The sequence below is a fragment of the Halichoerus grypus genome, chromosome 4, assembly GCF_964656455.1.
Source record: "Halichoerus grypus chromosome 4, mHalGry1.hap1.1, whole genome shotgun sequence".
Lineage (NCBI taxonomy): Eukaryota > Metazoa > Chordata > Mammalia > Carnivora > Phocidae > Halichoerus > Halichoerus grypus.
In genome coordinates, this window is record NC_135715.1 from 29660803 (window position 1) to 29686135 (window position 25333).

General features: G+C 39.3%; 1 protein-coding gene across 3 annotated transcripts in view; it reads right to left on the reverse strand.

The window, feature by feature from the left end:
* Nucleotides 1-25333, reverse strand: part of SCEL (sciellin) — a 301422-nt gene that overhangs the window by 73131 nt on the left and 202958 nt on the right. For all 3 annotated transcript variants that reach the window (XM_078070236.1, XM_078070235.1, XM_036066939.2), the window contains 7 exons: nt 15445-15506; nt 14624-14741; nt 11559-11618; nt 8100-8168; nt 2928-2996; nt 2131-2169; nt 836-916 (listed from right to left, as the gene is read on the reverse strand). In XM_078070236.1, the coding sequence (XP_077926362.1) occupies nt 836-916; nt 2131-2169; nt 2928-2996; nt 8100-8168; nt 11559-11618; nt 14624-14741; nt 15445-15506 (498 nt within the window). The remainder of the gene's footprint in view (nt 1-835; nt 917-2130; nt 2170-2927; nt 2997-8099; nt 8169-11558; nt 11619-14623; nt 14742-15444; nt 15507-25333) is intronic.

Genomic DNA, 25333 nt, shown 5'->3' on the forward strand with positions numbered 1-25333 from the left:
TAGCACTGCGTTCTCTCCAACAAGCAAAAATTGCTTTGCCCATCTACATTCTGTCTCATGAAGAATATTCTGCCACCACAGGTCTAGCTACTTCTCCATGCCTACTAGATAAATAGAAGTGTCAAGATGGGGACTTTGACTCTGTACTTGGAAGTAGGGTCAACCCAATCAACAGAGCAGAGAAGGCTGCAAAGATGCAGGCAGATTTCAGGAGCGTGGCAACATCTGGCCACCCCACAGTCATAATTATTTCAGGGTTAGGCATTCCCTGCAGTAGGACTCTACTAAAGGTGTTACCTGAAGTAGCTTACTCTTTGCTGAGCTCTGTCATCGAAAACATTACTTAGATATTCTAGACCCCAAGGGACCTAGAGAAAAGACTGCATATTTGTTTGTTTGTTTTATTAAGATTTTATTTATTTATTTATTTATTTATTTATTTAAGTGTGAGCAGGGAGAGGAGCAGAGGCAGAGGGAGAGAGAATCCACAAGCAGACTCTACACTGAGCAAGCACAGAGCCCCTCTTGGGGCTGGATCTCACAACCCTGAGATCATGACCTGAGCTGAAATTAAGAGTCAGACGCTTAACTGACTGAGCCACCCAGGCACCCCAAGACTGCACATTTGAAATGGAAATGAGGAGGAAAAGGAACAAAGTTTGAAGATAGCAGAATCCAGTGGCTCTGGATCCCTGGAAAGGGAGGAGGGAACAAGATGAGAGACCAATTTCTGAATGCCACCGGGGGTCTTGGTGGATGGTTTGGTTCAGAAATTAATAAAGGACAATCCTCTACAGAATGCCATCAAGAAACAGATGCAACCAGCCCATCATACCTCTTTTTCTTTACAGGAGTTGTAGCAGAGGTGGGAGCTGGGGTGCTGGTGGTATTGGCATTGAACGAAACTCCAGGTTGCCTGTTTAATCACAGCCAAAAATCACATTCTTGAAATTTTTTATGCTGTCCCACCTTTGAAAGGTCTTATCATCTACTCATATTCCCACCTGCTCTTCACCCACCACAACATATTTCAATAGACAAAAGAAGAAGAGAAAACAAGTCCTTCCTTAGTTTACCATTTTATAAATCGTCAGGTCTTCATCTAAGTAACTAGAACTGAAGGAACTGAATGAAATCATTCATTATATGACATTGTGTGTCTGAAATCCAGACCAATAAATTCTGATGTGCTCTGGATTCATATTATATATTTAATCCTGTGTATATTATGACTAACAGAATTATATTGCAATTTTTTTGCATTAAAAGCATTAGATTAAGAAAACATTTAAAAAATCACACCATTTAAAATCTCTATTTAGCATTTATTAATATACATAGACCTCCAAAGAAAAAAAAAAAAAGGACGTAACCAAGCCTGTTTCAATGACTGAGAGGTGTGGTCCAAGGTGAAAATTACTTTATTTGTAAATACAAATTTAAAAACCAATTCTGTTTTCAGAAATCCACCTAGTTTGGCTGTTTATAATCACGAGTAGTACGTTTCAGAAAAATGTACTTCATCTAAATTGATTGCTAGCAAACCTATGATTTCATGACTCAGTTGAATTGTAATGTGATGGGGGTTTTGAAAGACAAGTGATACAGGGGAAGAAAGTTAGTGGCCATAAGAACAGGGAAAAATAAAGGTCTCTGGGGGAAAAAAATTAAAAATCAAATGGGTGATGGGCATTAAGGAAAGTACTTGTTATGATGAGCCTGAGTGCTGTATGTAAGTGATGAATCACTAAATTCTACTCCTGAAACCAATTTTATACTGTATCTTAATTAACTGGAAATTAAATAAAAATTTGGAGAAAGAAAAAAGAAAAAGAAAAAGTAAGACAAAAAATAAAAAGAAAGAAAGAAAAGAAGAAAAGAATGACTTAAGTTCAGGTGTTTGGTTAGAGCAGAGGTTGATAAACTTTTTCTGTTAAAATCCAGATGGTAAATATTTAAAGCTTCATGGACCATTTTCTTATTTCTACTAAACTCTGCCTAAGCAACAGGAGTGTGGTTTTATTATAATGAAACTTTGGCCTGAGGGGCATATACCCTGATTTTTCTTGAATGCAAACAAAGAAATACACTTTATTCTTAAAATGTAACTTCAGTCAGAAAAATACATACATCTTTGTTACTTCTGGTGATCTAAACGTGGACATGTTTCTGGTAAAAAGAAAAAAAGGTAAAAGTTTGAGCAGCAACAAAGAATGAATACTTACATCAATATGCAATTGTCCATGAATTTAGAGTCGTTATTTAAAGTTAGACATTATTTGAGAGAAAGAGAAAGAAAGCATCAGTATTTGAATAAATTTGATAGGGTGATTTCATGATTTTTTTGTCTTGTACTAGATTCTAAAGGAAATCATTTTATTTCAGAAAATTCAGTTATCGTTTAAGTTCAACGTTTTTATTTGTTGAGTTCAGTAATTTTCTTTAGCAATAAGAATGTAAAATTGGCATTTACATGTATTTCATACTCTTGCCACCAGGATAACTTAAAACAAAAACATGAATGTGGTGAGAATGATGACCTGAAGCAATGAACTCTCCCAATTTTTAAGCAAGGCAACAGGGATGCCTGGGTGGCTCAGTTGGTTAAGCATCTGCCTTGGGTTAGATCGTGATCCCAGGGTCCTGGGATTGAGTCCCGCATTGCATTGGGCTACTTGCTCAGCGGGGAGCCTGCTTCTCTCTCTACACGCCCGTCCCCCTGCTTGTGCCCTCTCTCTCTCTGACAAATAAATAAATAAAATCTTTTAAAAAAATTAAGCAAGGCAACAAAGATTTTTGTATTTAAAAAATGGAGGAAAAGAATTTACAGATAGATATCAAGTAGGACAGAAGAATTGTAAGTAAATAAGTTATGCTTAGAAAAATATTGTACTTGGGTCTTTCCCAAAGTCAATAGATACTGGTACCTATTGGTTAGTCGCTTATCCAAGGTATTGGCCTTATGTGTTTTAGCAGCATCATTTCTGTCTGAGATCCTTTATGAAGAAACAAGACACAAGTTTGGATGAACATTTAGATCATTAAAGTCCTTTCAGACCTCTTTCATGAAAGAATAACTCCACAATATAACCTTTTGCTGGTAAAGAGATTTGTTTTCAGGTGTTACATTTTAGATATTTTGCAATTAAAAAAAAACTACTTAAGACAAAATCTATTTATGAGGCTATTTTGACACAGTTTGGAATTTTTAAGATTTATGCCTTTCTACTAGATGCTCTGATTCATTGAGCATTTAACCCACTATTTTATATTCATTACTGTTTAATAACACAGTTGACCCTTGAACCACATGGATTTGAACCGCACAGGTTCACTTACATGCAGATTTTTTCGATAAATACAGTATGGTACTGTAAATGTATGTTCTCTTCTTTATGATTTTCTTAATAACCATTTTCTTTTTCCTAGCTCACTTTATTGTAAGAATTCAGTTAGGTATAACATACAAAATATGTGTTAATCAACTGTTTATGCTATCGGAAGGCTTCCAATCAATAGTGGGTTATAGTAGTTAAGTATTGGGGAGTCAAAAGTTATATGTGAATTTTCGATTGCACAGCACCCATAAACCCTGTGTTGTCAACTCTACATCCAGTCAGTGACAGTGTGCTTAACAAGTCCGTAAAAGGCATCAATGAAAGACAAGTATTTTTTAGATATTTTATGGCATAGACAATGCTATATGTTTGCCAAACTAATTTTCTTTTCCTTCTGAGCACACAGGAAGACCACATTTCCCATTCTTCATTGCAATTAAGTTGGGACCATGTGATTGAATTCTAGACTAAAGAATGTGGGCAGAAATGTTTGCTACTTTCAGACCCATCATAAAACCTCTTGTGTGATCCTCCTTGCTCTTTCTTCCTCTTCCCACTATGGTTTTGTTGTGCATGGGCTGAAGATGGTAGCATCAAAACATGAACTTAGGTCCCTGAGTCACTTCATGGAGCTGAGACATCCCCTATCTTCCAGCCCATCACACTGGACCCTGAAGAGAGTGAACAGTAATCTTTTATTGTGCTAAACTACAATAGATTTGGGGGCAAGAGAGGGAACTTGTTAAAAGAGTTCTCTACCCCGGTGAATTAGTTTACTTTGACTAACACATTTGGTTAATAGCCTCTACTGGCCATCAGAGGTTTTAATCCCTCAAATATCAGGTCTCCTCAAGGAGGTCACATCTGGAAAAGGTGTATTTGTCCTCTGTGGCAGAAAAGACAAATCCTGTGGTCTCCATGCCAATGGTGGGTTCTCATGACTGCAGACCCTCCTTCCCTTCCTTCCCTTACATCAGAGAGGAAGGTTCTTCCTAAGACATGGGACTATCCCCTAGAGCATTCTGCAGGCTTGTACAACATGAGGATGTAGCAAAATTAGGCTCAGGAAAACAAAAGGTCAGCAAAACCTTTCTGTTGATCCAACACTATGGGTCTACTATAACTTTCTCTAAACTTTTAATTTTACCATCAGCTTTAGTACATGGCTTTATATAAACTATTCCTGCAAAGATGGGCACTAACTTTTCCTCACTCTAAAAAAAAAATTAATGTGGGGAAAACATATGACTTAACTGTCATAAGTTTAAAATGATTTCAATTCCTAATGTCATCTTGATATGTGTAACTAAAACATTGGGTAAATAACTCTAATACATTAAAAGGCTATAAGTCAACTCCAAACATGGTTTTGTTTATAGCACATAATGCCACAAACTGATAACACTTGAATGGAAAAAAGAAGGAAGACTGAAATCTTCCAGAACTCCATATTCTCAACAAACCATTCACAATCCAGGCATTAACTTGTACAGGCTTCTAGAAGCCATGTATAAAAAACTCACGTCTAAGGTGATGATCAGGCCAAGGACTGTGACTATATCACCAGCGCTAACTGCTACTGAGCCTCTGAAATGTTTATATTTAAAGGGCTCTGCAGTAAACCACTGTGAGTACCTTAAGTAAGAGGTCAGGTAACCCTAAATCTTTAATCTTAAATGTTCCTTGGAAACTCTCCTCAGACTTTATAGCTGTCATGAGACCCTAACATGAGATAAAAATAATCTTGGGAAATTGTTACTCTGGTTTGCTGAAAACAACAATCTGTCTAAAGCAAACAGAACCTTAATATCAAACATTCTCGAGGTTCACATTAAGGCAAGTTCTGATGTTAAAATTAGATGAAGTTAATAAAAATTCTACAGTGTAAGCCTATGTGGACAATACTGCATGTAATAATAAAAATAGCTACCTACTCTTTGCTGCTTATTATATACATTTTCCTCTACACTTTAAAATATCCTTACAAGGGAGGCGTAATTATTTTCATTTTATAGATGAAAAAGTGGAGTCTCAGAGAAGGTGAATGGAGTCTCAAGAAGACTTTCTCTTGGCCAACCAGCTAAGAAGTAGGGTATCTCCAAAGTCTTTCCAGTAGGGCCCAACGTCAGACATCTGATTCTGTAGTGTAATTGTTTCAACACTCATATATTAGGTCAACAGGTCTTCCTGCACTTACTAGTTTTCACCTTCACTATCTCTTCTGTGCTACTAGGGGCATCAGTCTATGAGTAATAATGGAGAGAACTCTAACCTACCATTCTAATACATATGTCGATTTCTTCTTACTTAGGGAGATTAGCTTTGTATTTCTCTTGAAAATCAAGTTTCTGCCAACTTGTGATGTGAAATAGGTTGTTTTGATAAGTGTCAGTCTTGGAGACAGGAAATACTCAAATACAGTCATTTAGCAGTATGATCAAAAGAACCAGAGGAAAAGCTACACTTCCACAAGAGAACACTAGAGGGCACCACAACGTAGGTTTTCCAAATTAGTCATTGGACAGCCTTGAGGATTCGGGCCCTATTGAATGCTACATACATTAGTATTTACTTATGTTTCTTTAGAACACCTCACACTTTAACCTACATATATATTTTAAAAAGAACTTCAAATATAAAGTCAGTACTTTTCTTACATTCATTTAAAAATAAATGCATTATTATGGGGCACCTGGCTGGCTCAGTTGGTGGAGCATGTTGCTCTTGATCTCAGGGTTGTGGGTTCAAGCCCCACGTTGGGTGTAGAGACCACTTAAAAATAAAATCTTTAAAAAAATTAAAATTAAAAATAAAACAATTGCATTATTGAAATACATACATACATGCATACCAGATATGTTTGGTCATCTTCCTCCTAAAATTATGTCCTATCTCACATTTGGAGTGGCCAGCATTATGAAAAGTCTGACTCCTGATAGGACTTGCCTTTCTTTACTGATTCCTGAGTTCTCTCCCTCACATCTATTTCCACACTTAGAGAGATGTGGCATACTGTTGGGACTCAGGACTGCCTCGGGAATGAGCTGACCAAACACGCCACTAAACCTCTGTGTAAATAAAGCACGTCACCTCTGGCCTCATTTTCTAGGGTATAAAATGAAGAAGGATTTGGGCTAGATTGGTGGTTCTGAACTTTGGCTGCACACTAGAATCACTTCATAAGCTTTAAAAATGTCTGAGTCCCACCTGAGACTAATTAAATCAGAATTTTGAGGGTGAGAGGTGGTGGGACCAAGTTATCAGTAAAGTTTAAAAGCTCTCTTAGTGATTCTAATTTGCAGCCGAGGCTGAGAATGACTCATCTTGTTAGCCTCTGAAGTCTGGTCTAGTTCATTGCTAATGTTCCAAGGCTCTGTCTTGACTGGCCCAACATAGACCTTCAGATACACAGCCTACAAAGGCTTAGGTCTCCCACATATTTACCTTTCTTGAGGCATAATTATCTCCCTTTCAGATTCATTCCTAGAAATAGGGTTTCCGTCTTTAATTAACGGTGCAACAGGACAGCCCACAAGGCCAACATGAATGGACTTATTTTGACTCCTCTCTCCACTCAGTGCTGTGGAGATGAGATCCTGTACATATACTTCTACAAACTCATTTTTTGCGAGGCTATTAATTATAAGAGAGAAATTAACTCCTTAGGCATACCAGTGAGGATTAGCCTCTATTAAGGGAGACTGGCTTGAAAACCTATGAATACTACAGAAGTGTGTACATTTCCTACATGAATTAATACTGGCAAATACTGAATATAGAATCCACTAGATACCATAAATTCCAGCATGTCTACTTAAAATGCAGCAGGTGGCATTTTTGTCTACAATAGCAGCATATCTTTAGCTACAGGGAGTGACCTCAACGGTCAGTGGCCTCAGGTGCCCATTGTCTAGACTCCAACTAAAAATGTTAACTTTGCACTTTATATATGCTTATTAAGTATCTCTACCAAATATAAGATAAAAATGTGATTTGTAGCATTTACATTTCAATCTAAATAGACATTTCTCGGGGTGCCTGGGGGGCTCAGTCAGTTAAGCATCTGACTCTTGATTTCAGCTCAGGTCTTGATCTCAGGGTTGTGAGTTCAAGCCCTGCACTGGGCTCCATGCTGGGTATGGAGCCTACTTTAAAAAAAAATAGACATTTCTCAATTTTCTCCATAAAGATGAGCCCTTTTCCTCTGTGTAGGAAGGAACTAACAACAGGCACAACACCATGGACCCATTCTACAGGCCATATGGTGACTCTAGTACCACCCACAAGAGTAATTTCACTTTCTAAAGTAAAGAGCCTTTATACTACAGTGGATCAAAACTATGTTATTATTAAAACTTATAGTCTCTCTAGAAAAATAGAAACTGTCGTTTTTCCACCAGTGGGATGGAAAGCCCAAAAGTTAGAATAAGAACTGACTACTCATTCACAAAAATAACTAGATTCTCCATTTTAAACTGAACAGATTCCATGTAGTGTCCACCCTACTTATACTCAAACCAGTTTCTTCAAAATTGTTCTTATCAATCTACTATTGGCAGGATTTTGGGAAAATAGCATGTTGAGTCAAGATTTTGTGAATTTTGAAGATGATTCAATCTGAATAGCCCTTCTGTCCCTGGGGATAAAATATCATGGTTCAAAACTTACCTTGGCAAACATTTAAATACCTCATGGTTGATTAAAAAAATGGGATTTCATATACATTTTGCATCCTGCTTACATGGTTCAAAAACACCTTACCTGTCTAAAGTGTCATCAGATCTGTACCGACTAATCGTAGCTTTTGGCTCATCTCTCTCATTTGCTTTCCTGTAGCAAAAAATAATTACAGAAAGTCAAATAAATTACCAAAAAAAGTTTATAAAATCTATCATGTCTTTGGTAAAATTTTGACCTATTTAGGTAGGAGTTGTACATGTTACCAAGGAAAGACAGATTCAGACTATCTAAATCTTCCAAGGTTTTGACTTGGATAGAATAAATTACGGCAAACCCAACTCCCCCCTGCTAATAAAGGAATTCTCCTCTAGGTCCAATTATTTCTAACTACAATGTAACATATTCAAATTGGGGATAAAGGATAGGCAAAACAAACAACATGACATGCAAAGTGGTTACCAATTAATGTGTACTCTTATCAAAACTGTTGACTTCTACATCATAGGAACTCAATCCCTTAAAATCAGATATGTTTTGTTTGCAGAATTTTAGTAACACCGTAAACTAGCTCAATAAGCTGAATACAAATAGCTTTATTTAAAGTTCAGCACCGTGGACAGGGTTGAAAAAAAAGAACTTGCTGAACTGAAGGGAGAGGGAAGAAAGGAAAAGAAGGAAACAGGAAAAGCTAGAAAGAAATGAAGAAAAGAGAGTGCGAGAAGAGAGAAAGGAGAGATGTAGGGAGGAGAGGAGAAGAAAAAGGAGATAAGGAGAAGTAGGGAGAAGAGAGACAGAAGGCAAAGAAAGTTGAGGAAGATAGGTGAGCAGAACAAAGGGGAGAGGGAAGAAGACAAGAAAAGAAGGGAAGAAAGGATAGGAGTTTCAATAGTAGGAATCAAGATCATCAAAGCAAATGGGAATATCTTGATCAGACTGATCAATCAGCAAAATCAGGCTGTTTAATGCCTTATATAACCCTGTGATACAGGAAAAGCAAGCTCTTTGATGAATTATATCATGATTTACTGTGTTTGCATTTCAAAGCATCATTTGAAGCTGACAGATCAAAGATACTGAATCTGAAAAATCACTAAAGCAGTATATGCACTTACAATTTAATTTTTAACTTGATATAGTGTACTTTTATTAAGCAAATATTTGAAGTTAAACAATATATAATTTACCGTGCTGATGACTATGAGGAAGTCAAGAATAAAAAACTATGGAATCTACTCACACAGAGCTAGGGAGACAAATTAGATATGTACACCCAAAGGCAGATAGTGGCCACTGTCATAAAAGAGGTTCAGGGAAAGGGAAGGAAGTTCTAAGGTGAGAAAGTTTATTTCTAGGTAAAAGAATCAAAAAGGGCTTCATGGATAAGGCGCAGTTTGAGCTGGGCCTTGGAGGATAAATAGCTGTGAACATTTTCAAATGGAAACAGAGGGAACAGTGTCCGTTGATGGGAGAAAAAAGTAATGAAAATTGCCTAATGCGATTCCCTCAGTTTTAAAGGAACCTCAGAGTGAAATCATGGTCTAGCCCAGCATTGTGTTGAATGCACGACTGCAAACAGACACTGAAGGGCCATCTGACGCCCTTCTCAGCATCACTTTATGTCTCATTAGTTGGCTTTATTCTTCCTAGCACTTATGGCAACATATCATATTATATTGTGTTTATTTATTTTCAGTCTCTCCCCCCCTCCACCTTCAACTAGGAGGCAGGTTCTACAGAAGCAGGGACTTTGTTTTATTCCCAGTCCTCAGGCCAGTGTCTGGTTCACAGTAGGCATCTCTGCAAGTGTTTGTGCTGCCAGGCTTATCTGACAGGTTTAAATAATCTGGCAGAGAAGTACACAGCGCAAGTTCTTAGTTCGTGCCTACTATGAAGCTGTTATCTAGGTGAGGAGACTATATTGTTTACCTTCCCTTTCCTTTAGCCTTTTCAGTCTCTGCTCACATGGAGCTTTTTGCACACATAGCCACTTGTAATGGAAGCACTTCTCTCCTGCTTCATGCCCACCAGCCGCCCTTCCCGACTCAGAAACCCCTCCTCATCCTCCTCGGCCAACATGGAAGACACTTTCTGGGTGCCATCTCTGATTAATTCAGGCAGAGTTAGGCTCTCTCGTCTACTCTCAAGGCACTGTTGCACACTTCTACAATAGCACTTCCATGGTAAATTTTAGTCTTGTAGTCTATGGATCCATGTTTTTCCAGAATGTAAAGGCTCCCTAAGGTCAAGGGCGGTATCTTATGCATCTTCGTATTCCCAGCACTTAGCACTATGGCAGCACATAGCAGATGCTCCAAAATGGTGTTAAGTGTCCACCAAAGTGGGTACAGCCTCTGTGAAAGGGCAGAAAATGGCAAAGTAGGCATCCATCTGAGCAAGTGCAAGGAGGAAAATCATCTGCACTACCCTTCTAGGAACATGTATTTTGAGACGCTAGTTATGGGTTAAGGGGAAAACATCTCGGGCTCACACACTTTTGTTACTGAAGATAAAAGTTCAATGTACTGTTTAGCCAGTATGTGGAGGGGAGTTAGCCAGTAAAATGGAGGGAGTAATTTCCATGGGTAGCTGGACTAAAATGATCAGACTCCCTTTGGGGGTGAGAGCCACCTGAGAACAAGGTTGTAATCTTCAAAATCATGACCAAGGAGAGGGCAAAGGTAGTCACAGAATAATCAGTCAGATGAACTAAGGCTGCGAACCAGAAAACCAAACAGATACTTTGTGTAGAGAGTTCTAAGCTCAGTACCTTTAGAACAGGTCAAAATTATGAACAGGTTTAGAAGGGTTTAGAAAAATTCATAAATAAAAGTTTCTAAAAAACTCAAGGTGTCTACTTTTTAAAGTCCATGCCATAAAAGACAATCACACTCCTTTACTAAATACATCTTGGTGACAGACAGACACAGGCTACTAGACCAGATAAAACTTGTGTCTGATAAATACTTAGGTTCTTCTGATGGATGTGGTTGTTTGTATGTGTGTGAGCATAAATGTGGTTTAACAAGAGTATTATCTACTTGTTTGATCAATCTTAGATTGTTTACATTATTGTGATTATGAGTTTTGTCTGAATTTTTCTACTAATTTGCCTCAGTCTTTTTGCCACTCGGTATCATTTAATGGTTTTTCACAAACCTAGGAGTTTCTAAAAAGAAGTGTACTGCCCATAAAGCAAGTGAACTCTGGGGCTGTTATTTCTATATTTTAGGGTTACTTTTCCTAAGGTTCTGATATATCTTATCTGGTCACATTTCTGCAGCAGCCCTTTCTTTTTCCCATCCAGAGGGCTACCTCCATGGATTGGTTATTCTATACCCCCAAGCTGTGGTTCTAGAGCATGAAGCTGGAGAAGCACAGACTTTGCTCTGTGGAAACTCCTAATGATATCACAGAGTCTTCCAGAATGCCAGGGAAAGCCTGAGGCTAGCCACAAATATTCAGCCTGTCTTGAACAAGCCTTCTCTCAAAACTATTGTCTTTGTGTTTCTGCTAATGATGTAACTTGTCTGAAACACCCACCTGTCCAAGGCATCATGGGAGTTATGTCGGTTGAGCACCACCCTACCATAATTTTCATCTCTGTAAAGAAAGAACAAAACAAAGTCACATGGAAAGTTACCACAGTATTTGGTAAGCACTAAATAAGGGAGACTGGAAAGAGCTCACAATTTAGAGCAAGATTAATTCATCTTATTTCAGGCATAAGAACACAACAATACATTTATTTTTACCAGTCTCCCCTTGAAAGAGCATGGTGAAAAGAAACAAGTTTGTCAGTACAAATGATCATTATTCTCATATATCCCATGAGATTTCCATATGATTCAACAATGGAATGAGTGTTATTTTTTTTCTATCAGAGTGTGGGAACATGTATGTGGACATCTACTTTATGTACATTATAAGAGTCCTTTTCTGCAGGAAGGTAAAAGCTTTCACAAACATGTCTTAAATATAACTAAGTCTTTTATATGTAGACATTTTCATCTGATGGACTTGATAGTTTTCCTTGACAAAAAGCAGGAAAATAAGTACCAATATTTATGGTTAAGAAGGTGGATCATTCACAGGATATTTGGCCCATTTTTGAACCGTGAGAACTGTTTGGTCCTTAAAATAATCCTATGACTTAGGCAAAGAAGACCTTGTCATACCCAATTCACAGAAGAAGAAATTGATCAGAGATTTTGAAATGATCAGAGAAAAAATCAGAGATTTCCTAAGACCAAAAGGTTAGTAAGTGACAGGCATGGATCTAGGACCCAGATCTTTTTATTTCAAACCTTTGCTTTTCCTCCTAGTTAACCCTTCATACATAACCCTTTCTACATACATAGACCTTCATACATAAAATCCCAAACAATGTCTTTCTTACTTTGTACAGCAGACCTGAAAGTACAGGCAACTAGGAAATGTCAAAACATCTAGTAGAGCTTTTGGCCTTGAACCAAGTACCTGAACCTTTTTCATGTCAACCCAACCAAACCTGAAATACCACATTGCTCCTGGTTCTGCTCCCCTAATGTTACTCAACACTCTGGAACTATTTATAATAAAGCTATACAAGAAACTGTGGTAGATAATTAAAAAGAAAGATGAACAGTGAAACTGAAACAATTCCAGCAAATTTACACCCTCAAAAATCCCAAGAGAACTTTTCCATCTCTCTTGGTATCTAGTTCCCTAAACTTGTGAGAGAGTAGCAGACACCAGATGCATTCTGACCTGAAGAAGAATCATAACACACAGCCCAGACCTGGGCCAGTAGGAGTGGGGGAAACATTGGAGCCCATTTTCCCTTCATTCAACAGCTGCCATGCCATCCAAACTGGCTTACCTGGGCCTTTATAAGGGAGGCATGCCTGGCATAAAACCATCATTCCTACCAATTATAATTTGTCTTAGACATCTCTATCCTCACCCATCTGTGCAAATATTTGCAACACAGAATTTATGATTCACATTTGACATCACTCAACCACTATAGAAAAATAGAAGTGCCATATTAGGGCTCTGACAGAAGTAGTAAATGTGTGTTACTAAAGGAAATGATGATTGTCCAAGAATGTTAACTCCAAAAGTCAATGTGAGTCTCTAAATACCTCTATATTCCCTTAAAATAATAAGATTTAATAACAGAAATTAATAGACATCTTCATTTAACAGTTATAAATATGTTCCTCAAATAACTATATATGGGCACTTTAGTAGTAAGTATCCTGCTTAGTTGAGAGTAAGTATCCTGTAATGTAGAGCTTCTCAACTTCAGCACTATGACACTATGGGCTTGATAATTTTGTATTGTGGGGAGTGCCCTGTGCATTGTAGGATGTTTAGCAGCATCCATGGCCTCTACCCACTAGATGTCAGGAGTACTCCCTAATTTTGATACCCGGGCATGTCTCCAGATCTTACCAAACATCCCCTGGGGATAAAACTGCCCCTGAATGAGAACCGTTGGTGTAATAGACAATGGGTCATGTTAAAATTTCAACTCCATCACTTAATAGCTGTGTGGATTGGACAAGTTACTTAACTTTTCTGAACCTCAGATCCCTCTTCTATAAAATAGAGGATGTAATACCTACCTTGTGTGATTTGTGAGATTTAAAGATGCCTTATATGTAAAGTATGTACCTGTACACAAGAGGGAATCAAAAAACATATGCATATTGGGGCGCCTGGGTGGCTCAGTTGTTAAGCATCTGCCTTCAGCTCAGGTCATGGTCCCAGGGTCCTGGGATCGAGCCCCGCATCGGGCTCCTGCTCAGAGGGAAGCCTGCTTCTCCCTCTCCCACTCCCCCTGCTTGTGTTCCCTCTCTTGCTGTCTCTCTCTCTGTCAAATAAATAAATAAAATCTTTAAAAAAATATGCATATGTATATATGTAATTTATCATAAATATATCTGGGCTAGACAAATGTCTATTATAAATCTATGTTGGCCATGAGGCAATATGCCTACAATTGCAGTTTTCAGATCTATAACACAGAGCTAGTAGAAGCAATGCTCAAAACAGACAAAATGTTCTTGAGGGTAAATGTTTTCCCTTGCAAAGTAATACCACATTTAGCACCCATCCGATACTTAGAGATATATGACCACTGTGACTAAAATGAGGTGAGAATGTATTGATTTCACTTGCACATACAGAAATTTTAGATAAATTATTATTAAATTTGTAAATTAGGAATCATACTATTATTTGTTTGTTTCAACTGACATGATGAACATGCATGAGGAGTCTCCCTACTGTGGATTAAATATTACCTTTTGGGAAACTGCTAAGTCATGTTCTTTTCAGTTTATCAAAAAGACACAAACGTCCATTCTAGTTGTAACAATGAAACTCTGCTTTTTCTCCCTAATGACTCGCATGCTCTTCATTACATGGATAATAAAAATGGTAGAAATATTCTTGAAAATCTTAAAACCAATGTATGCCTACTAAATCTTACCAAACATTAGGCCATGCAACAAAGTGTTTTAAGGAAAGCACCTGCTTTCCAGATGGCCACTAGCTTCCCAGTTAGAGAATAGCTCTTTCTACTCATCCACCCACCCACCCTCTCCACACCCTCTTACTTTTCTTCTTTGGGACATTTCTTTATCCAGCTGTTGTCTTGTAAGAAAGTCCTTCTTTTGTTCACCTCATGAAAACCCTGTTGCCTCAATGTGGTCCCCTGAGTGGTACTCTTCATATCTATCAACAGAAAAAATGAAAAAAAAAACCAAACTGGGAAATGCAATCTCATGGGGTCAAGTGTGAGTTGTTAACCTGGGTGTCTTGAGAGGCACATCTGATTGGCCAGCATCCATCTTGTAGGCTGACAAGTTCAGCACTGTTTCAAAATAGGATGCGCTGGTAAGAGAGAAAAATCCCACACCCCAGAGATAACATATAAAACTGCTCAGGTGCCAAGTGAAACTGCCGGGACAGCTCATGAGGTCCTGTGTGGCACCTGGGAATACAGAACCATGGGCGTGGGATAAACCAAGCCATGGTTTGGTGGTTGACCATTTTATTTAAAAAAAATATATGCTACAGAAGTACATACAAGAGAAAAAAAAAAAAGAAGTACACACAAGACTGCTTTACAAGTACCTAGTAAATGATAGTCAAGAAGTTCTGGTGCTTTTGATTATAAGTAACTGAATTCTTTAATCTCAGGGGAGTCAGAAGCACAGAATGTCCCACACACAAAAGAACATTTTTATTGATTTTTAAAAAAATCTTTGCATTGCAATTACATGAATAAAAGCTATAGCACTCCTACTTTTTCCTTAAGCCTAACGTTGGCAGTTGCTTCTAAGCATTCTATATCTATATAAAAGAATTAAGAGCTATGAGTTGTTTTTCTCAGATTTTTAAGTTTTCTGGGTAATGAAAATATTATCTACATTACCATTTCCTGTGGGAGACATTTTTCGCAAGGTAAAATTGGACATGCTGCCTTCCAGTAAGGATCTAAAAGAAAAATATGGAGGGGAAAAAACACAACAATGACTCTAAGAATTTACAAGTGATTCTTTCACTGGTAATGACATTTTTCTTTTTTTTAATTTAATTTTATTATGTTATGTTAGTCACCATACAATACATCATTAGTTTTTGATGTAGTGTTCCATGATTCATTGTTTTCATATAACACCCATGCTCCAGGTGCAGTACGTACCCTCTTTAATACCCATCACCGGGTTAACCCATCCCCTCACTCCCTCCCCTCTAAAACCCTCAGTTTGTTTCTCAGAGTCCGTAGTCTCTCAAGGTTCCTCTCTCCCTCTGATTTCCCCCCCCTTCATTTTTCCCTTCCTTCTCCTAATATCCTCCATGTTATTCCTTATGTTCCACAAATAAGTGAAACCATATGATAATTGACATTTTTCAATGACATTAAGAAAGTCCCATGACCTGGTATCACAAATATATGACATCAAGTGCCCCCTAAGAACCTGAGAGTTCTATTCCAATGTATTTATTTTACAGATGTAGAAATTGAGGCCAAGAGCAGTGAATGTCCCCAGTGTTAATCAAGCAATCGGCTGAATGAGGCCATCAATTAACTCATCTATTCAATCAATAAATAGGCATTGGGTGTGTATAGTGTGCTGGGCGCTAAGCCAGGAGCTGGAGACAAAAAGATGAGTAAGAGAAATGTCTGGTCAGGTCAGTAGGGAGACAGAGACATGGAATTCACAGCACAATACGCAGAGTGCCTCTGGGGAAGCCAAAGTGAACTCGGGGCTACATTATGACTTTGTGAGTCCTAGGCACTTTTGCTTTCATAGGCTTCTTCCTTCACATTCACAAAGAGACACATACACACACACACACACATACACACACACACACACACACGCATGCACGCACATGCCCACACAGTTAAAAAGTATATTTACGGTTGTTAATATAAAGATGAAAAGTTATCCAGGCTGGCTTAATTAGCATACTTTCATTATTATTATAATATTCATATGTTTTCTTCCATTGTTAAAAGGTATTAAAATTAGAACCTTTTTGTAGGGCTCTAAAGGTATCATAGGCCCTAGGCACTGCTTTTTCTGTTTAACGGTTTAAGTTGGCCCTGGGTTTCCCTGAATGTGGGATTTTCAGTTATAAAACTGAAAAAGTCCTGAGCAAATGGGGATGGCTGGTCCCCTAGGTGGGGCATGAGGTTTTTTGCAGAATCCATCCAACGGTACAATGGATGAAATGAAGGAGGGACATTAGATCTCAAGTCAGAGGCAAGTCGTAGGCCCAGCCTTATCACATCAAAGTTCTGTAATTGAGGGGCGCCTGGGTGGCTCAGTAGGTTAAGCATCTGCCTTCGGCTCAGGGGCTCAAGTCATGATCCAGAGGTGGGCCTCCCTGCTTAGCGGGGAGTCTGCTTCTCCCTCTCTCCCAGCCCCTCCCCCATGCTTGTACACATGCACTCTCTCTCTCTCTCAAAAAAAAAATAAATAAAACCTTAAAAAAAAATTTCTGTAATTGAACCACATAATCTCCCTGTAAAATGGGCTAATGAAACCTGCCATCATAGGTTTGTGATGATTAAATGAATAACGTACACAAACATCAAACGTTAAACTATAAGTGCTATTCCAATTTAAGACCATACTATCAGGCAGCTGTTCATAGGTTTAACTCAGGGGTTCTAAAAGCCCCTGTCTCTCACCTTCTGATGCAAAAGTATCTCCTACAATAACTTGCCGTAGGACCTGAAGTGGTAAAGACACATTCCTTTGGATGACATCATCGTTTTCCTTGGGGCCTTCTTTTAGAATGTCTATACCCCAACCCTAGTGTAGGTGAGAAGTGGAATGTGCTGGTGCCCAGACCAGGTCCCCTCTACCTATCTCAGGGTTGGCACTATGGGCTCATGATTCCTGGTGGGGCTACCTGGTTACACACCTTCCCCACACGCTACAACTTACAGCCAATGGTAGAATGACCCAGGGCAAAATGACCGTTTGCCTCAAGGTAGAGCCAGTTCTGCAGGTGATTTATGCTTCAGAGGTCACTATGGGATCAGGCCGAAGCTAGACTAACAGAGAGCATATCCTTGCTCAGCCCTTCCCCCTGCCTCTACTCCCTGCTTCCCTTTCTCCTTCCTCCTGAGAGCCTACCCTCAGTAAGTCACAGGCACCCACATTCCTCTCAGGCACTGCTTCTAGGAACCCAACCTAAGACTAACCACCAATGTAGTCAATCATGGCATTATCGTCACAGAGGTCAACAGCTGTTCACATCACTAATAGCTGAGAGTCTGAAGGTCTAGTGAAGTTAGAAAGATCTGCATTTAAAGGATGCTATTTACTGTTACCTTGAGTGTGTTGTAGTTCAGCTCCCTCATCTATCAAATGAGGTGAAACAGCTGTTTTGAAGATCAAATTAGATGACATTTGTAAAGTGTCTGATTATTGCCCGACACACTGAAAGTACTCAAATTTTTAAAATATTTTATTTATTTGAGACAGAACACGAGCGGGGTGGGGCGGAGGGAGAGGGAGAAGCACACACCCTGCTGAAAGGGAGCTCCCCCAATGTGGGGCTCCATCCCAGGACCCCGGGATCATGACCTGAGCTGAAGGCAGACGCTTAACCAACTGAGCCACCCAGGCGTCCCATGAAAGTGCTCAGTTTTTAGCCTCATGCCTCTATCATCTTGGAAATTAGAGAACAAAGACGTAAGGCAGGTGTGGTTGTGTGTGGGGAGGGGATGGAACAGCCTTAAATTTGGGACACTGGGCATGCAGTGTGGGCAGCCTCTGGCTGGCTGTGTTTGAAGGTCACTAAAATTTGGCAGAAAGGGGTGGAAAAGAGGCATGTGAAGACAAATTTCAATCTCAACTATTTGTTCATTTCCCCTCGGTCTGGCCCAGCTTATCTGGGTTCTTGGTTAACCTTCTCCTGTTTCTCAATGGGCTCTAATAAATTCTCTTCCTGAGTTGGTGAAGACCTGGAGAGTTCATAGCTGATTGAACTGAGATTCTGCAGTGGGCAAAATGCTGAATGTATATTTGATGATTCATTTGCAAAGACTGAAAATTACATGTAAGACACAGGGCAAAGTAAATGGAGAAAGGCATTTTTATAATTGTCTATTTGTTTATCTCTCCCAAAAGACTGAGTGTCCCAGGGGCAAGACCTAAGTCTTTCCCTTCTATATTTCAGATGCCTAGAACAGAGTAGATGCTCCTTAGGTGCTTATTATGGGCTGAATATATCTCCCCCAAAGTTTATATGTCGAAGCCCAGTACCCAGTACCTAAAGATATTACTGTATTTGGAGACAGAGCCTTTAAAGAGATGATTAAGTTAGAATGAGGCCATTAGGTAAGTCCTCATCCAACTTGTCTCATGAACATATAAGAGGAGGAATTTTGGACACACAAAGAGACACCGGGGATATATGTGCACAGAAAAAAGGCCATTTGAGGACACAGAAAGTGGCCATCTGCAAGACACAGAGAGAGGCCACAGGAGAAAGTGAACCTGACAGCATCCCAATCTTGGACTTCTAGCCTCCAGAATTGTGAAACAATACATTTCTGTTGTTTAAGTCAACTGGTCTGTGGTATTTTGTTATGGTAGCCCTAGCAAATAAATAGAGTACTTATGGGAAAAGTGATTTAAATATTCCTAAAATAGGTCATTCAAAGGCCTCTGTGTCACACTGTCTCTGACTTGTGCCCTCTGTGTCTTCAACTGTCCTACTGCACGGGGCCACAATAGCACCTGCTCTGACTGGGGTGCCCCCCAGACATTGTCTCATCCTCGTCCTACACTCTGTGAGGTACCTATTATTACCTCCATCTCCCAGACAAGACACCTGAAGCTCAGGGAGAGGATGCAACACAGCTAAGGTGGGAAGAGGCAGAAACTGCCTTCTAAACCAAAACCACCTCTTTCCATGGCAACCAGCAATAAAGCTTATCCTGAGTCATTGCAAGACTGGACCAGTACCCTGACATTATGGTGAGAGGAAAGGGAAACCCAGCGGTCCCCACCTGACTCCTGACATCTCAGGCTTTGGAAGTGCCATGAGCTCTGCCCCTAGTGCCTGGCAAGATGAGAACCCGGACAGCGTCTGCAGCAGACAAGCCCTCACAGAGCAGGCTTCTCTGTGTGCTCTCTGATATTCTCTTAGTTATGGACAGATGTCTATGCAAAAACTTGTACAGGGATGGTCATAGCAGCATCATTCAAAACAGCCAAAAAGTGGAAACAACACAAATATCCACGGATGGATGAATGGGCACAGAGCATGTGGGATACAACATGAAAGTGTTACACTCACACATTTTACTCGGCAGTTTTTAAAAAATGACGTTTTGATACATACTACAACATGAATGAAGCTTGACGTATGTTAATGAGAGAAGTCAGACATAAAAGACCACATGTGTATGATTCTACATGGATGTTGTTTTTTAGATTTTCTTTGCTATTCTACCCACATCCCACCTCAATTCTCCTCCCAAGCAAGGCTTCTGCTGCCCCTTTAAGTTCTGCTGGGTAAGGAGGAGCATTCAGACAAGAATAATACTTTAGATGATCTTATAGTAATTTATAATTTATCTCATTTGGTTTCCACAACAACATTTAAGAGTGATATAATTCCACAACAATATGGAAGGACCTAGAGGGTATTATGCTAAGTGAAATAAGTCAGAGAGAAAGACAAATACCATATGATTTCACTTACATGTGGAATCTAAAAAAACAAAACAAACAAACAAAACAGAAACAGACTCATAAACACAGAGAACAAACTGGTGGTTGCCAGAAGGGAGGGGGTGGAGGGATGGACAAAATAGGTGAAGGCGAATAAGAAGTACAAACTTCCAGTTATAAAATAAATAATAAGTCATTAAGATGAAAGGTACAGCATAGGAATTTTGTCCATAATATTATAACAACATTGTATGATGACAGATGGTGATGGCACTTACCGTAGCGAGCCCTAATACAAAGAATTGTCAAAATCACTATGTTCTATACCTGAAACTAATATAACATTGTATGACAACTATACCTCAGTTAAAAAAAAAATTAGAGTGATACAATCCCTACCTTGCAGAGACAGAAGCAAAGACTCAGCTCGAGTAGCTAATGAGTGGCAAAGCTGGGACTCAACCTGAAGCTTTCTAGCTGGAGGCTCATCATTTTTTCCTCTATGCCAGGGACTCCCACACTTTCTGCAAAGTTGTACAGAGAAAAGCAAGTATCTCCTCTTTACCTTATATTTAGAGAATGGCTCTAATCAGATCCAACATTCTGCTAGAGGGTCTGACATTTTCATGCTTTCTGTAGCTAGGCATTCTCCAGAAGTCCTAGTTAAACGGAGTCAAGTGAGATAAGAAACCATGAAGCTCATGGCCCTTAAACTCATTTTCCCTGACAATGACTAGCCTCAGCTGTCCTGTAAACACCTCTCTGGCTCCACCCCGGAGTCTCTGTAATACTTTCGAGGAAAGTTTCCAACAAACCCACTTGCTTTCTCTAGGACACCCAGTTCTATCTTGTTGCCTCTTTCATGAAACTCCCCAGGAAGAACTTAGCCTTTTGTGCTTCACCCTCCCTCTTCTCTCAAATGAGGATGCATGCAGAAGGTAGGAACAGCCATCTTGGGGCCAGGGACTAACCATGAAGACTGAAGTCACATACTAAGAATAGCAGAGCAGGAAGCTGAAGGAGCCTGGTGCCTTGACAGTATCACAAAGCTGCCACAATAGCCCTGGATTATCTATCTCTTGACTTCTGCTTGCAAGAAAAAAAAATAAACCTCCTAGTTTGTTCAGAAGATTGTTTTCCATATTTTTATTACACAAGCTTAATGCTCTTCCTACCACCTGTTATGAGGCCACTGTGGAGCAAATAGAAGGTGTAAGGTGTAAAAAGCCCATGGTGGTCTACAAAATATCAGTAACTCTTGGGGCGCCTGGGTGGCTCAGTCAGTTATGTGTCTGCCTTTGACTCAGGTCATGATCTCGGGGTCCTGGGATGGAGTTTCACATCAGGCTCCCTGCTCAGTGAGGACTCTGCTTCTCCCTCTCCCTCTGCACCCCTCCCCCACTTGTGCTCTCTCTCTAATAAATAAATAAAATCTTTTAAAAAGATATCAGTGACTCTTTATTAGTAAAACACTATTTCTTGCAATATGTCTATGTGTTCAATGTTCCTAGCAAGAAGGATCACTTGTTGAGTCCCTATTATTGCTTCAGATTGTGCCACATGCTTTATGAATGTTATTTTATTTAATCCTTCCAAATGAGTACTATTATCTCTAATTATAGGAATCCAAAACTCAGAGAGGTTAAGCAACTTGCCCAAGGTCACACAGTAAGTGGCGGAACCAGGAACTGTAATTAGGTCCAGATGACAGCAACGCCAAGGCTCTTTTGAGTACATGGTACTACATGTCACTCAAAGTACCATGTGATATAACCAACACCAGACACTCAAGGAAATGCCCTGGAGTTCTGAAAAATGGAAGATAATGGAAGAGGAGCTGGGAGGACCAGCAGTAATGAATGGCTGTTCCAACATCTCTGGACAGCTCAGCCTCGAGCCTCACTCCTGTTGCATCTACACTGAAGCCATGAGTAACCTGGGACTATTGCTGACCAGACTCCTTCCCCGGATCTATCTCCTTGCTAGATAACTTGATAATGTTTTATACTCTTTCTTAGCCCCATGCTGTCCATTGACACAAAGTAATGAGAAAGGAACATGTAATATATTCCATTTTCAGGTGATAATAGTTTAATAAGTATGCAAGAGTTTTTTTCTTATGAAAGTGACTAACACTGGGAGAAAATAAATTTTTCTCATTAAATCTACATGTGTCCCTCTTTTTTAAAGATTTTATTTATTTGTTTGTTTGTTCATTTATTTGTTTGAAAGAGTGCATAAGAGCAGGGGTGGGGGGAGGAGCAGAGGGAGAGGGACAGACAAGCAGACTCCATGCTGAGTACAGCTTGATGCCATGATCCCAAATCAAAACCCGAGCAGAAACCAAGAGTTGGCCGCTCAAGTGACTGAGGCACCCAGGTGCCCTGCATATGTTCCTCTTATACCTCCCACTCCCCTCATCCCCACCTTCTCCTTGTCCTCCTTAGGACCCATTGGCCATGTCACCCTAACCATCTCCCCATATCAGCCCATTTGGTGGCCCAGAACCATTCCTAGAAGCTCTGATCTAAAACCTCTAAGGTGCAAGCCCCTGTCTCATCCACCTTTCATGCCTCAGAAAGTTTATTGCAATGGAACTCTTTCCATCTTGCCCAGAATATAAAGCAATATTTTTTATATATGGATATTTCTTGTACTGTTATTAAAATGGATCAACATATGTCTTTGTGAATAACCCTTATTACTAATTAATATTAATTAAATACTAATTAAGTATCCTTTTGTCGAGTGAACCAGAGATAATAAACCTCTAAAATTGATAGTGTCAAAAATATATGCAGCCAAATTTTATTTTTATGGCGTTTTTAAAAGAAATTACTTATTTCAGAGACTGAGGTTATCCTGAGTTTCAAACCTACTCAGACACTTCTGTGTCTGTATGTGTCTATAAAGTGTCTAATAATGAGACCTTAGTAGCTTCAGTTCAGCCAGTTAGACTTATTTCTAAGTGCTGCCCTTGAGTTTCGTTCCAATTAAGTTTTTAAATTCTCAGGAGAAAGATAGACTCTAACATCAGCTTCTCAAAAAGCTGTTATGAGTGCATATGCTTAACAATGGCAGATAACCAGCCATTAAATGTGGAATTTTTATGGGAAAAGATGTGGGAAAGCTGTCTTCCTCTATTATACTGGACAAAACTACAAAAGTCTTTCCCTTTAAAGCATCGAATGCATAAGTTGAAAATTCTGATGTGAAATCATGACATCAAATCAATAAAGATAGAGGAAAAAAACTTTTCAACTTCTGGCCCATCTTTCGTTTCCACCAGAAAGAGCTGGTTTTTACCCCATGCCTACAGCCTACCCACGAAGACAGCTGTCTTTAGGTTTTAGATGAAATCACTCTGCTTAAGCTCTGAATCACAAAAGCAGTCAAGTTTCTTAGTTCTCTGTGGTGTATTTGAAACTGCCAAACATCTCCTATTTCTTAAATTTCGGTTTCCCTTCATCTCCTTACGGTCTTTCTCAATTTCCTTCAGTGTTTTCTATTTGTAATAATAGCACTTTCCTAAGAGCCCTTAGATCCATTAGGTTATACCCAATCTCAGTTCCATCTCCTCCTGTCCCAACTCTAAAAATTTCCTGGACCCACCTCCTAACTAAGCTACAGTCTTTTCCTTCATCATTTGGGTCTTCTTGACAAAAAGCCTAGATCTCACTCTTCCCTTCCCACACAAGGACAAAATGCCTCTTGGCTTACCTAACAAGGTCCTTACCACACTCTGCTAACTTTCTTTTCAGAAAGATTGGGTGAGCAAAGAAACTGGAATGGGGTGTTGCATAGAGGAAAGAGAATAGGAAAAGTGAGACAGGAAAGAGGAAAATAGGCTGACAAAATAGACAATGAGAGAAGAAAGGAGTAAAAAAAAATAAGGAAAAATCAATCTGACTGCTGGTATTTGGGTCATGTGATAGTGTTAGCTGTATGGAGCTCTGATTTTATATATATTATCTCATTTAAGACCCACACACACAGGCTTTAAGGTTGATGCTATTATCATCCTCATTCTACACCTAAGTGAAACTTTGTGACGAATGACTTCAATGAAGTCAGAGTCTTTTTTCAGAAGGTGGGGCAGGAGTTGGAAATGTGGGCAGTGAGTGAAATTAGTTGTTTCAGGAAAGAGGTTTTAGGTTGAATAGTTTGCCTGAGGCTACATAGCTGGTGCACAGTTGGGATTCGACCTGGCAACAAAGTTCCTGTCCCCAGAAGCCCAGGAAACAAAACGGGGCTGGCAGGTGGAAAGTGACAGGCTAAAAGAAAGGGGTGAGAAGAATGACATTTCCTCCACTGTGGATCCCTGATGTATCTCAACCGAGAGCGAGATTGGAGTAGGCTTTCTTGGATCATTTTACCAAAGTATAATGAGATCAGCATTGAGTCGTAATTGGTTATTTTAACTGCTCCAAAATCTTCCAATTTACCAAGTTTCTAATCTATTTAGGTAAACTGATATCTTCATGAAAAAGAACAAATGTGAATACTCGCCTAAGGGACATCACTATAGTGATGGAAAGTATTAAAAAGCTAATGTAGAATAAGGAAATAAATACAGCAAAAAAAAAAAAAAAAGAAATGGCTAAAAACTGGCAGATGTACATGCCCTGGTGGCATTCACCTTTGTGTATGAAAGTCTGGATGGTTTCATGGCCCAATGATAGTGCCATACCCACTAGTCCCTGTTTCCCAGAAATCACTGGTAACTGGGAAAAACCCCTAGAAACTGGAAAAGGACAAATGCCATCAAACTATTTTCTATAGAAGAGTAAGAGGAGCCTAGTAATTACAAACCAATAAACAGAAGCCTTAGCTTCTGGAAGATAAATAAAAACAAACCACCAAACAACCAATTACCACCTAAAAGAACATGAAATATTATGTAAGAAGAAAACAAACAGGTCTTCATGAAGTGCAAACATTAACAAGTCTATTTAAATTAATGGATTGTGTTTAGCCTTCGCATGCAGTGTAGAAGCAAATCCAATAATTACCAGGCTGGTAAGAACTCATTTAGCCTGCTGCGATGGTTAGACATTTGCTATTTCTTTAGTCATGCGATCTCACAGTCTGAGCTTAACACTGAGAAAGTTGCTCACT